Below are 21,560 nucleotides of genomic sequence, written 5' to 3' on the forward strand. Positions count from 1 at the left end.
TACGCTCCGGCGAGGATTTTGTTTGGGAGGAAAGAAAATACTCCGTGGGGCGGGGCGCGGGGCGCGAGCCCGTTCGAAAGGCGGCTGCCTCTGATTGGCCGACGCTGACGGCCTCCGAGCCATTCGGAGCCAATGAAATGCGTCCCGGCTTCTCATATAAGCCGTCGCCGGAGGGGGCGTGAGCGTATTGATGTCGCCAGAATTCCACTACCTGCCGCGCAATAGAAAACACCTGGTAGCCGTACAGGTAACGCACCTTTATATTGGGTGTCTGGAACCGGGGGGTGAGGGGAAGAGGGTCGCTGAGGTAGAGCAGCTTCAGTGCAGAGCGAGGGAGGAATGACTTGCATCATTTTCTGTCTTCCTCGTTTTAATCATAACATGCACACTTACCTGAGAGTAAGTCCCGGTGAGGTCAGTGGGATTTGCTGCTGAGTGTAGGATTGCAGCAGCGAACCTATCGAAGGGCAGCTCATAGTTTTGCGCAGGCTTTCTAGTGTTGCTCGCGCGAGCACTGCCTCGCTCTTGAGAACAATTTTTAAGGCTGTTTGGTAACCGTATTATTTACCCCGTGGAAGCCCCCGTAGTTGAGTTTTATGCTGACATTATCTGTTGTTTGCGCGCCTGCCCCGAGGAGCAGCTCCCTGCGTGCCTGCGTTGGTCGAACATATTCAAAGTTAGCATACTCGTGCAATCCCCACCTGCCCGATGTGCACACTGTCAAATGGCTTGTAAGGACTTTATGTCTGGAGGCTACACGTGTAGGCAACTTTGGGGCAGCACGTGTTGGTCAGACGAGCACACAGTGGACAGCAGTTGCCGCTGCGATCACTGTCTTCCCCCCACCCCCAGGGGGGTAAGAAAAATTATATCTGCACAGACATAGATGTACAGGAGTGGTAAAATAGCTCCTGGGGGTGTAGGGAAAGACATACCTTCTATAGAGGAAATTCACCAAGGGTAGCCAATGCTACCCTTGGGATGTTGTTGTTGAGCTACACTACAGCTACCAGTGCCAGCCAGCATGGCCAGTGATTAGGGATAAGAGTTGTCCTGCAGCAGCACCTGGAGGGTAATGCCCTGGCTAGGCCAGAGATATTCCATGCCTCGTCCCTGATACAGAACAGGTTGTAGGAATGAGAATCCCTGGCACAAATTAAGCCTTGCATCATGTGAACCAGCACTGATGCAGTAGTTCCCTGGTCTGACTTTTAAAATGCCTAGCAGTCTAGGTTGCTTCTGTATTTTTGCAAGAGGGATGATAATTCCTCAGAAGAGGACATTGACACTGAACTGCTGTGTCAATAGGAAGAAAATATTGCAACAGAAGTCAACCAGGACAGTGGCATTTTTAAGGGAAGTCTCGCCTTTGGCTTCTCAGAGAAGCAGCTCTTCCCTGGTGATTTTTCAGTAGCACATGTCAGAAGACAAAATACTAGGCAGGTCCTATTCAAAGTTTTGTCAAAGGGCAATTATTGACAATGCACAAATGGCCCTTTGTCAGCACTACCCAAATATTCAGTAACTTGAAGCCAATGCTTGATTACTGTAAATTGGTGTGGTTCTGAAATTACATTTGTTTTCTAACCTCCCTCATAAGTTCATAGGGGGAAATTCACTCTGGCTGAACAGAACATGCCACTGAAAGGGATAGGGTCGCCAAGGAAGCTCCCTCAACCCTAATTAGTTGCCCGCTGCTCCACTTCAGACAGCAGAGGTACCTGAAGAAGCATCTTCTTTTTTTAAAATAATTTTTATTAACAGGCCAATCACATCACATTATCCAAATCACATTAGTTTCAAATTATACAGCCAAATTTTAAATTTTGTTGGGGGTACCCGTACATCAAGCTCCGCACGAGTCCAAAACTCCGAACAAGTCCAAACATCACTTATATTACTGCTTTAATTAGACAGTTCTATCCAGTTCAATCCAGATAGTCCTTTATTACTTTCTTTCTCTTCTTGTTGTTATCGTATATTCCTTTCTTTGCGATCTCTTATAATTTTCACAAGCAGATTGAAAACAGGCATCCTTTGTGTGGGTTTTGTACTCTCCAAAGATCATATCACTCAGGGACAGCCTCTGTTCAGCGCTTCCATAAAAAAAATTAATCTTCGGTCTGTCCTTTACTTTTCTCAGGCTTGCCAAATAAATCAAATGAGTCAGGAGGCTCTGTCAGGTCAAGCTTGCATTCCAACATTCCTTCTCTTTTGAATAATCCTGATTCTCCTCCCCCTGTCCTTCTTTCTCCGGCAATCCTGTCTTGGTGAGACGCCATTTTTTAACTGCATCATGAAAATTTTCCTCTTTCTCGCCGTTCACCAATCCCCTCTCCTGTTATAATCCATCCCACACAGTTCTTGAATTCCTGCTTGTGATTAATAAAAACGCAACGATCTTATTTCTATCTGGGGTGAAGGGTTATTAATATCACATCGTGCAAAGAAAAAAAAGTTTTTTCCTCCACCCCCCCCTTCATTCCAAACATACAGTCTCCTAGTGGTGATTCATCAGAAGATTTACTTATCCATCCATCACTCCCGGTCACAGAGATCCATTAATCAGCAGTCTTATCTCTCGAACATTACTTGATATATGTGCTTCAGCTTCATTCCAATCGTATGTTTCCAATTATAATTCCGAGCTAAAGCTAACCAGCACGCGCTAATTGGAATCGGCGTCAGGAAGATCTGACTTCACCGAGGTCTCGTGCCAAGTGTTCGGCACCCCCATCTCTCGGATCAGGGGTGCATTGTGAACACCGCTGGCAAGGCAGTGCCCCCCCATATCCAGGGGTGGGGTGGGAAGGCTGCATACTTCCCATAGCAGCCCCTTAATTACCTCGTATGGGTCAGAGAGATGTTATTGTCGGCCATCTTCCAACGCGCCACCTGGTGGCCCCCTGAAGAAGCATCTTCAGTTAAGATGGCATTGGTGTACAGTTGGCCTGGAGTTTTACTGATGAGGATGTAACAGAGGTTCAACTAATGGGAAGGTAACTGCAGCAAGATATCTTCATCCTAAACTGCTGAAAATATTGTTAGGAGATGCACTTTTGTGCAATAAGTGAGGCTGAAATGTGTGGCTGTGGCTGTTTGGAAAATTACTACAGGTTTTAGGGTTGGGAGTAGTTTAGATTTTTGCAGTTCTCAAGCAGGCTGAATTAGGTAGCACATTAGTAAATGAAATGATTGCAAAGACACTGACTGTCTAGCCATAATAATAGACTATAACTTAATATTTTTAAGCAGATGTGAATCTTGAGGTGCATCTGTGGTGGGGGATTTTTTATTTTATTTTTTGCCTCAAGTGGCAAATGTCACCAGCTTGCCCTGACAGGACTCCTTTTTTGCTCTTGGACCACATGGCAGCTTTTGTTGCCATTATATGCTTCTGCATCTAGTATGTGGGTGGGGACTTATGGAAGCAGTTTTGTAGTGGTTCTGCTCTTATATTGCCAGATTAGTTCCATAGACATTCGCTCTAAGTCCCTCAGGGATCTTATTTTCTCTCTCACACATTCTTCTTCACAGCTGCAGGGAATTAGGTCATCATTGGAATATGAAGGACAGTTAATTTTATTTCTCCTTTCCATCTGAAGCAGCTGTGGAGGCTTTTCTGCCCTGGAAAGTGGCTGGGTGAGGTCAGATAAGTTGAAACTCATTGCAGACAAGAAAACGGCTGATGGTTTGATAAAAGAGAAGTAGTGCAAGTTGTTATTCTGGGTGGTGTTGGCACACTTCCTGAAGTGCAGCGCTCCTGTTTTTCTCCTGAATTCTCAAGTAGATGCTGTTTGAGGGTGTGTTTATCAGCCCTGATTAATATGCCAGTTGCACCGTGTATTGTAGAAGAGCAACTTTATTGTGGGGGGGTGGGGTGGAAGTTCTGGTAATATTTCTGAGAGATTGTGATAGTTGCTGGTGGTTCATGTTGCTGTTATTATGGTATTTAGCCTCATAGAGGACCCTCAGATTTTGCACAACCTAATGCAGAGCTTTCCAGACTTTTCATGTTGGTGACACACTTTTTAGACTTGCATCATTTCACGACACAGTAATACAGTTATACTAGCAAACCAGAGGTTAAACTAACCCCTTTCCAGCCCTGGGAGGAGTGTGGGGAGCATTTGCACGACATACCTACACACTGCAGCTGGCACAGTGATGTGTCGCGACACACAGTTTGGAAAGCTCTGACCTAATGAATATATCCTCTGCTCGCTTAGTAGCAACTCAGCCATACAGTAACTCTGTTTTCCAACATGTAATAAAACCTATCAAAACGACCAAGTCTGCTGACATGGCTTCCGCCTTTTTATTTTCTCTGGTCTGTACAGATTCTGCCTCATGATCTTCCATTAGTCCACAAGACATTAAGCAGTACAAGATTCAGTGTGTGTAGCTGTCATATTTCAACTTGCCACAAGGCATATTTTAAGACTTATTTGACTCCAGAATGGCTGCACCAGCAAATGAGAGGTGAGTGTTCTTGTGGCAATCAGAGGCATGCAGGCATGGGCGGGGAGGGAGAACTGGGTGCGTGCAAACATACACTTCTACACAATAACTCCTGAAGCTGTGTTGGTTGAGTTTGTCAGCCAAAACTGACAATTCTGTCTGCTTGATATAGGATGGCATTTCACACACACATTGCATTTATTTATTTATTTATTTATTTAGTAGCAGCCCATATTAACTAGAACATAATCGAGTCCTACACGTTTACTTGGAAGTAAGCCAATGTGTTCAGTAGGACTTACTAGTAGTAATTGAGTTTTGGGAATGCAGACCTTACTGCATGAGATGACCAAACAGTAGCGCCATTGAGGGTAGCTAAAATTGAGGTAAAACTTAATATAATAGTAGGTCCAGTGTTTGTCCTGCTACACTTTTTTTGAGGTTGCTCCTTTGGTTTCTTGCTCCAGTTAGTTTTAGTTCCTCTTGAGTGTCAAAATCCACTTTATGGTGAGCCTGCGCTTTGGAGTTTGGGCTTAGCCAACTACAGCCCTCACCTGTGGTGAGTAGATATGTACAAGTTTCATGATTATTGCGCAAGAATCCAAGTGCGCCTTCTTTACCCCAGCCTTGTGACAATAATAATTAATACAAGCAGTTTTCTCATCAAGGCGAATCACCCTTATTTTCATGGTTCAAATGGTAGACAAGCTCAGGTTCAGACTGAAGTCCACATCCAACTCAACTGTTGCCCTCCAGCTGCTGATTTGTTGACCCTCTTCACTCTCATGTCTCTTAATGAATTATATTGCTGGGCTGTCCTGTCCTGGGGGTATCCAGGAAGCAGCTGCTTTAAAAGTATTTTTGACATTTGTATGAGGAAAAGTGTTGACTTCAAAGACCAGAGCAACCTGTTGTTTATTAAGAAGTTGCTATGGTAATCGGCATCTGTTTTTGTGTAGGATCCATGTCTTTTCTTTTTCCTAGAGGTCCGACACGAGTGATTTCTGGGGCCATTGTGCCACCTGTGCAACTGTCGTAATTGACGCTGCTGCTGCATGTTGGGGTGATATCTAGGCTACATTCCCTCCAGTATTTTTGAACCTCCAGTTCAGTATTTCTCTTTGCTGTTTCAGGGGCCGTCCAAAGGTCCGTTTCTTTGACTGGTTGATCAATGAGATCAACAGTGGAAGATATAAAGAAAGCGTGGCCTGGACTGATGACACCCACACAACCTTTCGTATCCCTTGGAAGCACAATTCAAGGAAGAACCTTGTGGCAAGTGATTACAAGATTTTCCAGGTAATACTCTCGTTCTACTAAGGCTGACTTCTTGCATGTATTTGCCATGGCCAGATTCAGCTAATGGGTTGTGCCATTTAAGAACTTTGGTAGTGCAGTTGGAAAGTCCCCTCTCTCCTGCACCCCCACCAAATTGGCTCTGAGGGGGTTCGGAGACACCAACCCCAGAACAGCACCAGGAGTGGGGAAGGAGAAGAGAGGTCATTCCATCAGGCAAGCAGAATGATCTCTTTAATGCTACGTTGACTTCCTCCAACTCTCTAGTATAAAAGCCATTTCTGGCACCTTAAAAAGACTAACAAATGTATTGTGGCATAAGCTTTCACAGACTGGAGTCCAATTTGCCAGCGGTTGCAGCTGAATAATAAAGCAGATTCTCTGGTAGGCATGCAGAGTGCCCATTTCTGCAAACATGCAATGTACCCTGCCTCTGAAGGCACCCTGCAGCTGCTATAATTTCCATAGTGGTTTCACAGTCAACCCCTCTTCCTAGGGAACTTGGAATTGTAGCTCTGGGAGGGTCACCTGACAACTGTCAGTACTCTTAACAAACTACAGCTCCCAGAATTCTTTGGGGGAAGCCATGACTGTTTAAAGAGGTATCATAGTGCTTTAAAAACGTGGTGTGAATGTGGTCTTCATCAGAATAGTTCTTTCACACTTTTCCATCTCTTCTTCTCCCATGTTTCTGTGTGGAAAGGCATGGGCTATGGTCAGCGGAAAGTACAACGAAGGTGTACTAAACCCAGCCAGATGGAAAACCAACTTCCGCTGTGCCTTAAACAGTACAAAAAGATTTGAAGAAGTTGAATCGGAATACCCTGACTACCACGTGTACCGAATCATCCCCTGCAGCCGCAACTCTACATCGCCTGTTAATCCTCCTGCCGACACAAGTAAAGACAGAAAAGGGATGCAGGGTTAGGGCTGCAAAGCTTTCTTTAACATGAAGTGCTTGATAAATTGCAGGAAGTGTGGGCATCCACCACAGGCTTTCTTTGTTCATGCTTCAAGGGAATTCCAGGGTCTGAAAAAATTGTAATCTCTTTTAAAAGGGATCAATTGTTAAATTGTTTAAATCACTCCAGGAATTGTAGGGCTGAGAGGGGAATAAGGGTCTCCTAACAACTCTTAGCACCCTTAACAAAAGTTTCCAGGCTTCTCTGGGGAAAGCCATGACTGCTCAAAGTGGTATGATACTGCTTTAAATGTATAGTGCAGATGGGGCCATAGTTCTCTGCAACCAGGTCACGAAAGTATGTATCTTCTTGTATTTGCATTTCATCCTGGAACTGTTGTTCATTGTGTCTTTTTTCCTATGTGTCTCCTCCTCTCCAAGTCAGTGGAAGTAACCAGGAAGTTGATCAGTTGCATATGAGCCCCTGCAGTGACGGATCCCCAGCTCTACACCAGTCTACAACCCAGGTACAATTGTGTTGGGCTATTGTGTTGGGCACAATAGGTTTGAGAGGGCCGTGGAACAATTCGAAAGCTATTCAGTTTAGAGCTGGTCAATGCATTGGTGTAGGACTCTAGACCAGGGTTTTGTTTCTAATGAATAAACATCCAATAATTAAGTCGATGTGAATGCAAAAATTATTGGTGGGTGGGGTGTGTTCCTGTTCATGTTTAAAGAACTCCTTGAGCAAGGGAGAACATTGCTGAAGAACTAATGGAAGGACAGCCATCTCAAGTGATGGCAGACACATGAAGAATCCCTGTCTGTAGGGATTCAGTCTGTTAGAGGCAGCTTCTCAGTCAACTTAAAGGTTTTGATTAATTTGGAAGCAGATCAGTGTGTTTGTTTCTTAATTTTTTCCAAATTTTACATATATAAAAATAATAAAGATTATCCAGGAGCTTCAATATATGAACACATGTTCATGATGTTTTCATGGGAAGTTGGGAAGTGCATTGCAGCAAAACAGTTTATGGAGCTGCTGGTGATAACGATGTCATTGCCATGTGGCAGGAAAGAAGGAGATGTGCCTGTCTTTGTGCTCCAGTGCACTAGCAAATAGCATTTGTGCAAAGAGTAATGGTCCCGTTGCTGGCCAGCTTTGTGCAGCTGATTACAGGAGTAAATCCAACAGACTTTCCAGACTTCATACATACTGGACATTTTCACAGGGGATGGTTATGTTGCAATTAAGCACAAGCCATTTTAGCAGTGCATTCCTATGCAGGCTGACTCCATAATAGACATGCTTAGGATTGGATCCCAAATTTTGTATTTGAAAACGTACGTTACTTTAAATATGTGTGAGAGACTCAAAATGACTGAAACCTTGCCTATGAGAAATGCTCTTGAGATTGTAGCTCTGAGGGAAGCTTCCCTCAGTACTAGGCATGCACAGCTGGTGTGAGGGAGCCTTTGCCCCCCAGAATGTTGCTGAACCACAACATCTGGCTGAACCACTGGCTATGCTGATGGGAGTTGTAGTTCAGCAACATCTGGAGGGCCAAAATGCTTCCCAATCCTGAATGTACTGTAAGTCATTTTGGAAGGTCCAGACTAGTTCTTGTCTTTGTTTGGGTTAACTTCAATTTTTGCAAATTAAAAGGCAAGGCTGTTGCTCTGAATCACAAGAGTTGAAATACAGTTGATTACTAAAAATGTTGAAAGTTCCTGGGATAAGCTGCAATAGTATCATTTCAAGATGCTGAAAACAGCATCTTTTGTATGTATCGTCGTCTTGGAGAAAACTTTATTTTTCTGGTTTACAGCAGGAGATCGATGATATTTTTAAATCCCTGTCACTGGAAAATCCATGCCCAGGTAAGCTGTCAAAACTTGAATGCTCATTTTCTGGTTTACGGACATAAATTTGGGGTAGATGCTTAGAACATATTTTTGCTATATTTATTCATTTATCACATTTGCATTCCAACTTTCCTCCAGGGATCTCAAGAGAGCATACATGGTTCTCTTCCTCCCCATTTTGTCCCCACAACCACCTTGTGAGGTATGTTAGGCTGAGAGTGTGACTGGCACAAAGTCACCCAGTGAGTTTCATAACTGAGCAAGACTTTGAACTGTGTTCTCCTAGTCCTAGTCCGGTACTCTAACCACTACACCACATCGGAATGAAACGTGCCTGACAGAGCTACCATAGGGAAGCATGCCTAGCCCTGTAGGATCACAACACACCCAGCATAGCAATTGAAAAATATCAGTTGATATTGGAAGATCCACTGGAAGTTCTAAAAAAATGAAAACCCGCACAGGAATCCCTAATCCAACCATTTGGAATTGGGGGCTGCTCATGCAAATTTCCAAGCCTGGCATATGGCTTGCATCAAGCCATTTTGCCCACCTCATTAAAAGAAATAATGACCAGAGAAACTAGAGAGAGAGAAAGAAGCTTCACAAATGAGTGGTTACTTTTGGAACTGTTTCAATATAAGGATTTTGAATATGTATACACGTTAAACTTTAACATGGAAACGAAAACAAAAAACAGCATCACCACTGTGCAGTTTCCTGCTGGGCACTGGCCTTTAGATATCACTTTTTTAAAAGCTTTGGCAGATGCACAGACAGTTCCCTAGCCCCTGTAGCAACTGAAAAAATCAAGGCATCCCCTTGTTCATCTGACAAATGGGAAACCGCTACCCTGTCTTGTCCAGAGAGGCACTTTCCAGGGGCGTTTTGCTGGCAGTTGTTGAAGGTGGTGCTGAACTAGATATGCCTCTGATTAGATTCAGCTGTTTTGGTTGCTTGCTGAAAACACGTGGCAGTCATTCCTGCCTTGATAATCTTTCAGCTTGATTCCTGTAACGTGCTCTGTGTGGGGCTGCCTTGGGTTCAGTCCGGAAGCTGCACCTGGTGCAGAATTAGTTACTAAGCTGCTAATGGAACTTAATCGTCTGCAGTACATAACGCTTGTTTTTGAGGATTGTGCACTACTATGCTACCAGGTTTAAGTATTGGTCTATAACCTTGCCCCTATATACAGGTGTGGTTGGGGCGGAGTGTATGCCCGCACTGCCCAGGGCGGGGGGCATGAAGACTGCACCCCTGAGGGGGGAGGGGTGTGGAGGGCACCCTTCCGTGCGCCACAGTTCAGGGTTGGAGAGAGGCAGGGAAGCTGCTGCCCATTCTCCTCCTGCTCTCTGCTGCCAGGTCATATCTGACCTGGCCACAGAGCCACTGCAGCTGAGTGACCAAGGAGGGCTGCTCTCTGCCGCCGGGTCAGAAGAGCTGCTGCCACCAGGTTTGAGGTGTGCCACGGCCAAGGAGGGGTGAGCGGCAGTGCTGCCATCCACTCGCCTGCTCTCCTCCCCCAGGTCAGGCCCAGGGAGCTGAGCTGCGCCAGGCACAGGCGACGCAGCCAAGGTGCAGCTCCTCTAGAGCAGATTTGATAGTTGGCTTGATTTTTATGAGCTCATATTCTGGAGGGCAAGGGACACACACTGGACCTGGGGGTGGGCATGATAGATCACTTTCTGATACAAAAGGATGGGGGGTTATTTATCACATACTTGGCACTGGCTTCCGTTTTGTGGGCTCTGTCTGCATCTCCTCCTCCTCCTCTAAACTTGCATGAGAAGAAGAGAGAATTTCAAAGGCGTTAAACGCTTTAAAATTAGGACTGGTGCAGCATCCACATCAACATCGTTCTGAACCAGTATAGACTTCATCTGCCCAAATGCATCACTGCTCATGCCTGTTTTACCATCTAGATGTGCTCCAGTGGGTTTTGCAGCAGGCTGACATTGATGAAGTTTCACAAGTCTCCTGGGCTCCTGTCCCAGAACATCCTCTAGGTAGGTCTGGCTGTGGGCTTGGCAAAATCACCTTGCATCTCTTCCTCAGCCTCTGAGTTCTGAGGATGGCTACACATTTCTGTTTCTAGCTGCTGCTCAGATACTTTTAATGACAAATGTGATCTCGTGCTCAGGGGCTTTAATGTACAATATTTCGTGTGTGTATGTGATGGGGAGTGAGCCGGTGCAGCTAGAACCTATATATCCCTACATCTTTCAAAATTTGTTCAAGAGGCATGGCATACAAATTTCACATTGTCTTGTGCTTAATTTGTTATAAAGGCTAGTGAGTTCTCTTGAGTTGCATTATTATTATTATTATTATTATTATTATTAATTATTATTATTATTATTTATTAATTAGTTATTTATTATTATTATTATTATTACTGCTACTACTACTACTATTTTATTTATACCCCATCCATCTAGCTAGGTTTCCCCAGTCACTCTGTGCAGCTTCCTTCATCTCCCTCCCATTGATTTGTTTCTTTTCCACCCCAATACAGCAGGGGAAGTTGCACATACAATCCCTTGTATCGACCAAAACAGCTGCTTGCCTCTGGTGCCTGGAGTAGTGAGTGAACCACTGGCAAATAACTGTTGCAAAGTAGCAGACGGCTGGCTGGCTGCACGTCCACCAAATGTGAATTCCCAGCCAATTGCCGTTCATCCACTGCAGCTTCCTCAACAAAATACACCTCCTGGGATAAATCAAGCTAACCATGTGGGTGAGTAGAGTTACTCTGCAGTCTGCATGTCTGTTCCAAAATGAATAATTGTGCTAAAAAGAAATTTTACTGAGCTGCGCAGTGGTTTTTGGAGCACTGGAGAGATTGATTCATTGGATCGCCATTTGATTCCTGGAACTTGCATGTGATAAACTATTTTAAGATTTTCAGCCTGCTTGAATTAGTATCAGATGTCCAAAGCAAATATGGTAGTTCCTAATGAACAAAAAATCCAGAACGGACAAGGTGTAGCAATGCTCCTGATTTGCTTTAGCAACAAGCAGAAGACTGTGGTTACCTCCAGACTGCCAGTAGTTTGCCCCAGGGGTTCAGTTGCATACCAGAAATTTAAGTTTGTGCCATGAAAGTGAATTAAAGCACTCTGGTGCAAATAATAATAATAATAATCCACTTTAAAAAGAAACCTTGACTTTTTGCAAGTAGGAAACTGAGGGGGAAATGCACTAAAAAGTCTTGGGCTAAGGGATGGGAAGATGTACTGTATAAACTCTGTACAAGTGTGAATGCTTATTGTCACATAACCTCCTCACAAAAAAATTATCTGAATGAATGCTCAATAAAGAGCTACACGTAACCTGCACATAAGCCTTGTGCAAGCAGATCACTGCCATGCTGGCTGAGACTGTTGAGAGTTGGCATACCAAATATCTGGAGGGCACCAGGTCAGCAAAGGCTGAGCTAGGGCATGCATAACATTTGTTAGAATTCCCAAGGTGTTCCTCTTCTGTGCTAGGAGAAGCCCTGTATGATAACAACTTCATTGAACACGTTTTCCTGAATGAAGAACCTCAGGGAAATGGAGTGATGAGCAACCTGTTGAGAAATGACTGCCATCTGTTTCCAAACCAGCAAGCCATGGTGGAACAGAAGACATTTGCACCTCCAGTTGCCCCTTCCCCACTAGAACAACCCCCCCTTCATGCTGCTCCACTGCAGAACAATGCAGGTTAGTGAATGCATCCTATTTTTGAGCAAGTCTAAAACAAATGTGGAATCATGAGGGCAATGGGTGTAGGTCTCTGGGCAGCAAGGTCTTAAAGAAGAGGGCCAAACCTCTACAGCACTGTAGGGAATATATGCTGTTTGCTTAGCTATAGCTTATGTGCAGCAGAGCTGTACTGCTAACTGCCTTAAGTTAGCCACACGGATGATAATATAGCTTCCTCTCTGTTGGATATGATGGTTCTATCAATGTACCTGCTGCTACCACCAAATAGCATTTTTCCTCTGTCGGTGTAAGCGTTGTGCTGCACTGCAGATGGCTTGTCAGCCTGCACCCCTTAGCAGGCATGGAGCTAGTAAGCTTCCCCCACTGGATTAAGCATGGTCTTGTCTCTTTCAGGATGTGCCCCTCTCAATCTGGATGTCTCTATCTACTACCGCGGGAAGCTGCTGCATGAAGCAGGAGTAGAATTTAACAGCTGTATGTTCACATACAACCCATACTGTGAAATTGGAGGAAACCCGCAGATACAACATGTTCTATTTCCAAACCCGGAGATCCTTCCTGATCAAAAGCAAGTTAATCATACCTTGACACTGCTGAAGAATGCGGGTCTGCTGCTGTACCAGAAGAACAATAAGATCTGTGCCTGGCGAATTGGTCGATGTAAGGTCTTCTGGGCTTTCTCCAAAGAGCTGGACCACACAGCACCGCGTCCTCCACTCAGGCTGTTGGGACGGGAGGAAGAAACTGACATCTTCAACTATGAAAGATTCTGTCAAGGTGATTCTCTAGGAACATGGTATTTCCTCTGTGGGCACGAAATTAAACTGTGTGTTAATGCATGACTCGTTTAAAAACAGGCACATGATGACACAGTTGTGAAACTGCTTTTGTTGAGTCATGGAGAAAACACCTGAGACATGGGTCAGGCCCAAAGGCTTTGATTTGGAACCCTTGTGCGCATTAAAACCTCCCCAATGTCATAAAAGGCCTCCCTTAGGGGGCAGTAAGACTTTTTGCTTAGCTGTGATTTGGCCATAATACGGTATTTCAAAAGTGCCTTGTGCAATGAATGGTGTTGGGTGTTATCAGTAGCCTGTGACTTTCATCCTACCCAGGCCTTACCATTTCAGCTTTTAGGGATATGAGTGAGATGAGGCTGTTATTGGGTGCAGAATGTATCATTCTCAGAATCTCTGCTCCCCACCCCCTTTTTTAAAGGTGCGTTCTAGTCCACAAAGCTTGGAGCAGAACTTGGAGCAATAAGCAACAGGTATGGCGGGTTGAGGAGCATGTCTTGACAGAGTTTTGACTGCTTACTGCAGGGTACACATGGCACTAATTGTGGCCCGTTTTCATTGTGCCTGTCAAGCTTCTGGCAGTGCCGAAGTGAAGGAGAGCAGTAATGCTGCTTAATATTTTTGGAGTGGTTTAGAGAATATGAGGCAGTTCACATACCCTATTTTAGTAATCCTTACAGTGATCCAATAAGGTAGGTCAGTGTTGTAGGGGCTAAGAGCTGAGCATCTGACCCTAAGGCCAGGGGTGAAGAACCTCTTAGCCTGCCAGGGTCCACTTTCACCCACAAGACCATACCCTAAGCTACACCTGCCCACCCATCAGTTGACACCACTTGCGACATCGTCTGATGGGTGCAAAGGAGGGTTAAATCCTGCATTGACTACACATACCTGTTCACAGCACACAGCCAAATTGAAACCAGTTCAGTGAGGGGTTTGAATCACGGTCCCCTGCTTAAAACAGAGATGGCTTCCCCTATTGTATTAGCAGAGGTTACAAAGCTAACCTGCTAATCCCTCTGCTTGAGCAGGAGATCGCCACTGTTCAGTCTCCGCTGCTTTTGTTATTAAACTATGTTCACAGAACTCATCCACACTTCTGCTTGTCCCTTGCTAGGAAGCACGTGTCGGAGCAGTTTTCTGCTTGACCCATACTTTCTAGGCATGGTTTGCCTTTGCCCCACTCCTTTCCCAGGGAATACCCGCTCTTTAGTGCTAAATCAGAGCAAATGTCAATCCAGAGAAAATCTGGATTGCCATCTGCTCCGATTGAGTGCTAAAAAGTGGGTTTCCTGTGGAAAGAGGAAGTGTAGATAAGAGGAAGTGTGGATAAACCCACAGTTCAGACTCAGTTGTCACCTGTGTATAGAAGTCCATTCCTACACGTTAAATCTCTATATGCTGTTGCAGTTGCAAATTGGCACTTGCAAACTTGGGTGAAGAGCTTCTTGATTAACTGAAAATCACTCCTTTAGCTTCCTGTTATTCCAAAGTTCTTTTCACATAAAAGGCTTATATTGATTTCTTCTTAAACTGGCCTATAATGCAATGCAAACATCTCTAAATCTATATTGCCTAGAGCAGGGATAGCAATATGATGCCCTCCAGATGTTACTGAACTACAGATTCCTTCATCCCTGACCATTGGGCTGGGCTGATGAGATTTGGGAGTTCAGTATTATTCATTAACCTTCACACATGGCACAAGTAGCTTTTTACCAAGACAAGTGAAAACACCTTTGGGTTTTTTATTGCCCTTTCTGTTCATGGATCCCCAAAGTGACTTAGAAGAGCCTTGGATCTTTCTCTTTTGTAACAGAACTGAGGGCTTTCCGTGATGGTCAGAGATGTTCCTCTCCTGACTACACCATCTACCTGTGCTTTGGCCAGTCCTTTGCATCTGACAAACCCAAGGAATCCAAGCTCATCTTGGTGAAGGTGAGCAAAAAGCAGTCCTCTTAAGTTAACAGCGCACAGTACTGCCTTTAGGAATAAAATGACTTTCTAGTCCACTTGTCCAGACAAAATCTGAAGGCCATTTCCACCACTGGTATGGTAGCAAAGCTGGCTTGCTTTCAGAAAAGGAACCACGGTTACTCTGGACTCCCTAGCAAGCATACCTGTGTGATGCATGTGTTCGCAAGCACATTTGGAGGCAGTGCAAAGTAATGTCTCCTCCAAGAAGATTAGGGTGCTGTGCATAATTGTTGCACCTCCCCATCTCCCCCAAAAGTATTTTATTCTTGTAACAACTGTGTGAAGTGGCTTAAGCAGAATGGCAAGGTTGCCCAGTGGATTTTAAAATACCATATTCCAACATTTGCCAACTTGGTGCCCTCTAGATATTTTGAACTTCTACTCACATCAGCTCCCAGCTAGAAAGCATGCAGCCGCCAGAAAACCCCTTGGACCCGTGCTTTCTTGCCATCGAACAAGTGGAAGTGTGAATGAGGACTCCCATGTACTTCTAAAGAAGCAGTAGGTTGGGTTTGACCAGTCCCCTGTCTTTTAGTCCTATACCTGTTCCCCTCATGACCCTTCATATTAGTGGTTTTTTACTTAATTCAAGCTCTGATGTATTCTACATTTTTCCTGCAACAGAGCAGTGTTCAAAAGGGGTTGTTCGGTGTGCATGAACACACACCGACACACACTTCTTACTATGTCTCACTGGCTTGTTGACGGCTGGCAGACATCTCTTGTCGCACTGTCTTGTCCCTCCTCCTGGAGGGAAACCAGCTCTATTTTTAGTACCTTGATATCTATTGGAACATAATGCTGGATCCTTGGCTCACATTATTGTTGTTGTTTAGTCGTTTAGTCGTGTCTGACTCTTCATGACCCCATGGACCACAGCACGGCAGGCACTCCCGTGCCAGGCTCACATTCTTATAAGTACCTAAAACGTAAAGGTAAAGGGACCCCTGACCATTAGGTCCAGTCACGAACGACTCTAGGGTTGTGGCGCTCATCTCGCTTTACTGGCCGAGGGAGCCGGTGTACAGCTTCCGGGTCATGTGGCCAGCATGACTAAGCTGCGTCTGGCGAACCAGAGCAGTGCACAGAAACGCCATTTACCTTCCCGCCGGAGCGGTACCTATTTATCTACTTGCACTTTGACGTGCTTTCAAACTGCTAGATTGGCAGGAGCAGGGACCGAGCAACAGGAGCTCACCCTGTCACGGGGATTCGAACCACCGACCTTCTGATCCGCAAGCCCAAGAGGCTCAGTGGTTTAGACCACAGCGCCACCCGCGTCCTTGTTAGGTACTTATAAGTACCTAGTAGGTACCAAAGGCAGATTCTTATTGCTCTGCTGTTTTTGGCTTACTGGTTGTAGGTTGGAGGCAGGTAGTGGTTTTTTAGAGGGTTGGAGATGGTCTGGGAGGGGCATACTTCTTTTCAATCCCGCTATCTCCTTTGATCAAGCAGGTTTTGAAGGCCCCCAATCCTCTCTGCCAGAAGTGCCATTTGGAGAGGAGTGTAGACATTTGGCTCTTGAAAGAATTGCAGGCAGTCTGTCTTTTGTTTTCTTTGGTGTTGGGTGTGCATATATTTTGGGGGGTTTTGAGGACAGCTGCATAGCAAGAAGGTATCTTGGAGTAAGTAGGCAAGCCTTAACGGGCTTTTTTATGTCTTGCAGTTGGTGCCGATGGTTTGTAAGCAGTGGCATGAAGACCTGCAGAGGCAAGGCTTCTCATCCTTGAACAGTGAAAACCTGAGCCTGCAACTCTCCAACAGCCTGTTTGATATGATAGAGCAGCTAACTACCATGATGGAGATGGATTAGTTCATGTTTCTTGTCAAGATCTCAAATAGTAAGACTGGAGTGTGTGGGTTTGTATGCGTGTTCACATTCACAAGGGGTCACTTCCACATTTGGCTTGCATGAGGAGCTACAGTAAAACCCACTTTTTTGGTCTCTGTATTCTGTCACCCTGCATAACTTCTGCTTTTTATCTGAGGCTGGAACTAACAGGTGCACATGCTTTTGGGAACAGGGTTACAATCAGGGTTGAATTTGCATCCTGCCCTTCAGCCCAAAAGATTCTAGGAAGGTATGTTGCAATTATAAAATAAAATAAAAAATAAACCAACAACATAAAAGTAAATATTGGGAAACAGATCATAAAAATAACAAAGCCAAAATGGCAATCTAGCAGCGTTCCAGTTCTCAGCCAGTTATATATACACCTGATAAAACAAATGCACTGTCTGTACACCATGCTAAAAACAGGGCTGTGTGTACTCCATGCTAAACAGGGGAAAAAATCTGCACCATGAGATGCAAATTCTGTGTCCTGTAGAAATTGTGCAGGTTAATCTGATTAGCACAACTTGTTCACATTTTGCATGTCTTTGTGGGCAAAGCAAGATTGCTGAAGCCCTGCTCCAAACTGCTAAAAAACATTTACCCAGCCAGGTCTCTGGCTTCTAAGGGTTCATCAGGCACACTTTAAATCATCTTCATGGCAAGAAATAGAAGGTGAAAGCTGATATTCTCAGGAAGCAGAGTTCTGAGCTGCAGATTTCCCCCTCTTGGATGTCTCCGATGTGCACACAGCCCTGTTTATGATGCATCTTCAAGTGAAGGAAGATGAGTTTCTCTTCCCCCGTCTCAAAGTTGTAGCTCAGTGGTAGAGCATCTGCTTTGCATGCAGAAGGTCCCAGGTTCGATCCCTGGCATCTCAAAGTAGGACTGGGAGAGAACCATGCCTGGAACCCTGGAGAGCTGCTGCCAGTCAGGGTAGACAGTACTGAACTTGATATACAGTGTCAGACCACTGGTCTAAGGCAGTTTCTTATGTTCCAATTACTCCTTGCCCTCCACCCAGCCCTATGGGTAATGTATTGGTAAATTGTCTGAAACCGGTATGGTGTTCAGATCATGATACCAGTTTCAGACATTTTTAGCTGGTAATCCATTGCACCAGCTCAAATTGCCTGCAGACAGCAAAGTCACAGGCAGACAGTGCCTGAGAAAGGTCTGGGTGAGCACCTTCTCATGATCTACCTGCCTGCGCCTTTGAGGAAGCCCCCCAGCCCTCCAGCTTGCATGAGCCAGACTGGTATGGGGGCTCACTCAGCTGGGAGGTAGGAGGCTTCCCGTCCCCCAAACTGAGCAGTTTAACGAAGCCCCGGGCTTCGGCTGGGCGATGTATCTCAGCTGCTTCGATACATTCCAGACACCATGACAGATCAGCATATTGTGGTATTTAGCTGCTGATATATCAGTGTTGGAAACCAGGTGTTTTCCAGCTGTAGCCCTAAGGCACAGAGTGCAAAAAGAATTCGCAATAATGGTATAGTAGTTGGGGTGGGCTGTTCCCTTCATAAGTGAACTATTCCAGTCAGTTTGGCTTGCTGGGACTGAGAAGAGCTCACAATGTGCATTATATAAAGGGTCAACGGGGCTTTTTCTGAGTTTTTTTACTTTTCTTACCCACCCACCCTCCTTACCCGGGGTGCTTCTGGGTTTGCTGCAAAAAAATAAATGCAGGCACCCAGGCACCCCCCTCTTGTGTTCCTTTCCCCAGAATGCTTTTCAGTGTGGGCAGAAGGTGGCAGACTGCCTGAAGGCCAAGCTTTGGTTTTTAGCTTCACACTCCTCCTCTCCTCCCTGAGAGGTTTCAGATGGATACTTTAAGCTGCCTGGTAGTTTGGAGGAGGGGGAGCAATCTCCCCAGCCCCCTTTTTTAGGTGCAAGGAGAAGTGTGTTTATGTATTTATGATGTATGTTCTGCCTGCTCTTGGTTTTTACTATTTGTGTAGGAGAAACTCTTTGGTGCTTTGCCTATTTTTGAGGTGGGAAGAAGGTTCTGAGCATCTCCAATTTTCCTTTTGTAGTCTAGAAATTTTGTGGTGCCCCATGGCAGGTTCTTAGCTTTCCGTATGTGCCCCAAGGGCCCCAAAAGATATGGAACCCCTGGCTCTCTGGGGTAGCAGTGTCATTTGAGAAGTGAATCTCCTGCAGTCTTGGTGAGATACAGGCTCAGAGAGGTGCATGCCAGCACTGGTTGTGACACTACGAGGCATCCTGAAGTGCCCACTGTTATTTATACAGAGCAGTTCTTTGATGTGGGATGATGACCTCTGTCTGTCTAGCCAACTGCACATCTCGAGGGGCAAAGCAGCTCCTCCATCCAGTTACGTTTGTGTCCACAAAGGAAGTGGGTGTGCCTTCAGCTGGGCAGTTTTATCTCAAATAGTTAAGATTGTGAGGGTTGCAAGCCTAGTCATGGGCAGCTGTGTAAGACATAGCTGTGCAACAAATGTGCATTGGTTTGAACTGGTGTTCTCAGCTCTGGCAGTGTAACTCTTCTGTGAGGGGCTTGGGAGCCAAGGCAGGTCTTGCTGGTGACAGAAAACTTACCTTGCTATATTAGTTTAAACTGCCTTCATTTGAATATCTCCCAGGGGGGCTTCTGCACAGTTGTTTTTATCTGGAGAAGGATGTCCCACAGACTCTTCGCTCACTTCCAGTTTAGAGGAAGTGTGTAGCAGCAGTTCTTGATGGGTGAAATCAAGACCTGCTCTTCCCTTTTGATATGATTTGGCAGTCATGTAGTAACTTTACCCTAATGTTCTTATGAAGGGAATCTTATTTCAATATCTCTGCAGTTTTGGGGTTAACAACTCCTGTGCCTCCTGCTTTAGGAGTTAGAGAGTTCTTGCATGGATGTGTCTTAAGATGCTCAAGGAGTGGAAAATATAAATTTAGCCTTTTGCTCTGGCCAAAATTTTGTAGTCAGGCCGCCTTGTTGGTAGATGGTCTCAAGACGTCATCCGTTAACATTCAGCCTGACCATAGTGTGTGCACAAAAAGCCCTTTTGATAATAGGCCATCAGCAGAGCTTTTTCCCCAGAAAAAAAGTGTCGGAGCACACTTCCCTCAGAAGACCCAGCCCAGAGCCCAGAGAGGATCTCTTCAGGCTGGGGGGGGGGGCAGTCTCATCACCAGCCAGAGGTACACAGGGAGGGTGGAGCTGGCCGGCCGCCTCAGCATCTCACTGGCTCAGTCACCCCCGAACTTGCGACGCAGAGCCCATCATGGCGCTCAGACCGACGGGCAGGCTCTTCCTCAGACTCAACTCTCAGGCCCCAGACTCTCGCCTTGGCGCCCCTGAGAGCCCAGCACCTGGGTGCCCTGCCCCCTAGCGCCTGTGGGTAAGACGCCCCTGCACTTACAGAATCCGTGTGGAACATTACCCACAACTAGCAAGCAGGGTCCTATCACTGGCCACTTATGTGGACAAGTGAAATTCAAGGGACTGTGGAGGGCTTCTCAATTTTGGAAGTGGGCTGCAGGCAGAAGTTGAATATGAAAACTCTATCCAAATCATAGCACAAAAACCGCTCTCGTAAACTTCACAGCCCTTGAAGTGACAAAACTAAGAGCCAGCCATAAGCAGAGCACTTGGTTGCCTACAGTGAATGAAGGGAGGGAGGGAGGATACTAATAAGATCTCGAATGAAGCCTCTGCCACCTCCCAGTTATAACACTATTTTCTCTGTACAACAAAATTCCCCACAAAACAAAAATCTAAAAGCTTGAAAATTCAATATGTGTTTATGGTTGTTTTTTATAGGGGAGTTTCTGGCCCTCTTTATATGACATTGTTATTTATTTATTATTTTTATTATTTATATATTGCCCTTTATCAAAAGATCCCAGGAAAGTGTACATCATTAAGAAGACATTTTGCAGGGCATAGTAAGAGACAGCATAATAAAGTAATCAGAATAACATTTCAAATGTACTGTACGCAGTGCTGAATCAGAGGACTTATTTCTCGAGCAAAGAGGCACCAGCATTACTCCATTAACTCTTGTGAAACTACACAAGATGCAGGTAATTGAATAGAGTGTACTTTTTGTCTTGCTACCTGTCCAGATCCCTTGAGAATGGGCAGCTCAAACACTCCAGCTAACGTGCTTCTGACACGCCTTAGCTTTCCTGTTACAGTAATAGTGTATCTGAAAGTTCTATTGTTACTATAATTGCATTCCCTAGTGTTAATATTTTTTTGTGGGGGGTCTCTATGAGCACTTTGGGTTCTCCCTCCCTGTTGATACCAAGCACTGTATTCCTTGTGGCACTTGCTAAAAACATGGTTGTGTAGACAAACTTACCTAGATGCTTAGAAAGCTGCAGTGGGTTTTTAAATTTTTTAACTCGGAGGTGTTTTTTACAAACACGTGGTGTATAAATGTTATGAAACAAATAAAATGATTTTTTTTTAATTGCATATAATCTACTTAAAGTGAATGATGAATCATGCTGAAGAATCCCTCCAAATTGTTCTGTAACTTATGGTAGAAGTTTATTAGATTGCATACTTGTACTTCTGTTCACATATATCTGTAAATAAATTGGCATTCTACCATGGAATTTGCGTTGCATTTTCAACCTATGGTGGTCAAACAGTCAGTTTAGAATGAAGCGTTTCTAAGGTGCCACATGGACCAAATGTTGCTGGCAGTTTTTCTTGCATGGCTCTTGTCATCTGTCCAGGATATTCTGCAACAAAA

The 21,560-nt window shown here is 45.0% G+C and overlaps 2 protein-coding genes and 1 non-coding gene across 6 annotated transcripts in view; 2 read left to right on the forward strand and 1 right to left on the reverse strand.

Moving 5' to 3' along the window:
• IRF7 (interferon regulatory factor 7) lies at positions 1 to 21,420 on the forward strand. Of its 4 annotated transcripts, none has more exons than XM_028735435.2 (12): positions 14 to 247; positions 4,341 to 4,482; positions 5,595 to 5,760; positions 6,461 to 6,656; positions 7,100 to 7,185; positions 8,491 to 8,539; positions 10,447 to 10,530; positions 11,040 to 11,261; positions 12,016 to 12,228; positions 12,625 to 13,008; positions 14,848 to 14,966; positions 16,672 to 21,420. In XM_028735435.2, the coding sequence occupies exons 2-12, from the start codon at positions 4,460 to 4,462 to the stop codon at positions 16,816 to 16,818; spliced, it is 1,689 nt and encodes a 562-aa protein (XP_028591268.2). In that variant the 5' UTR covers positions 14 to 247; positions 4,341 to 4,459; the 3' UTR covers positions 16,819 to 21,420. The 4 variants fall into 4 exon arrangements, with proteins under 4 accessions (XP_028591278.2, XP_077787972.1, XP_028591268.2 ...); XM_028735425.2 differs by having other exon boundaries at positions 17 to 247; positions 8,488 to 8,539; XM_028735445.2 differs by lacking the exon at positions 14,848 to 14,966 and having other exon boundaries at positions 1 to 247; positions 8,488 to 8,539.
• On the forward strand, positions 17,653 to 17,720 carry TRNAA-UGC (transfer RNA alanine (anticodon UGC)). Its single transcript has one exon. It is a non-coding gene; the product is annotated as a tRNA-Ala (tRNA).
• The window catches only part of LOC114599719 (malignant fibrous histiocytoma-amplified sequence 1 homolog), a 16,126-nt gene continuing 15,626 nt past the window's right edge, over positions 21,061 to 21,560 (reverse strand). The window contains exon 11 of the mRNA XM_028735400.2: positions 21,061 to 21,549. Within this exon, the coding sequence (XP_028591233.2) occupies positions 21,532 to 21,549 (18 nt within the window). The 3' untranslated portion in view covers positions 21,061 to 21,531. The remainder of the gene's footprint in view (positions 21,550 to 21,560) is intronic.

This window comes from Podarcis muralis, chromosome 1 (assembly GCF_964188315.1).
Source record: "Podarcis muralis chromosome 1, rPodMur119.hap1.1, whole genome shotgun sequence".
NCBI lineage: Eukaryota > Metazoa > Chordata > Lepidosauria > Squamata > Lacertidae > Podarcis > Podarcis muralis.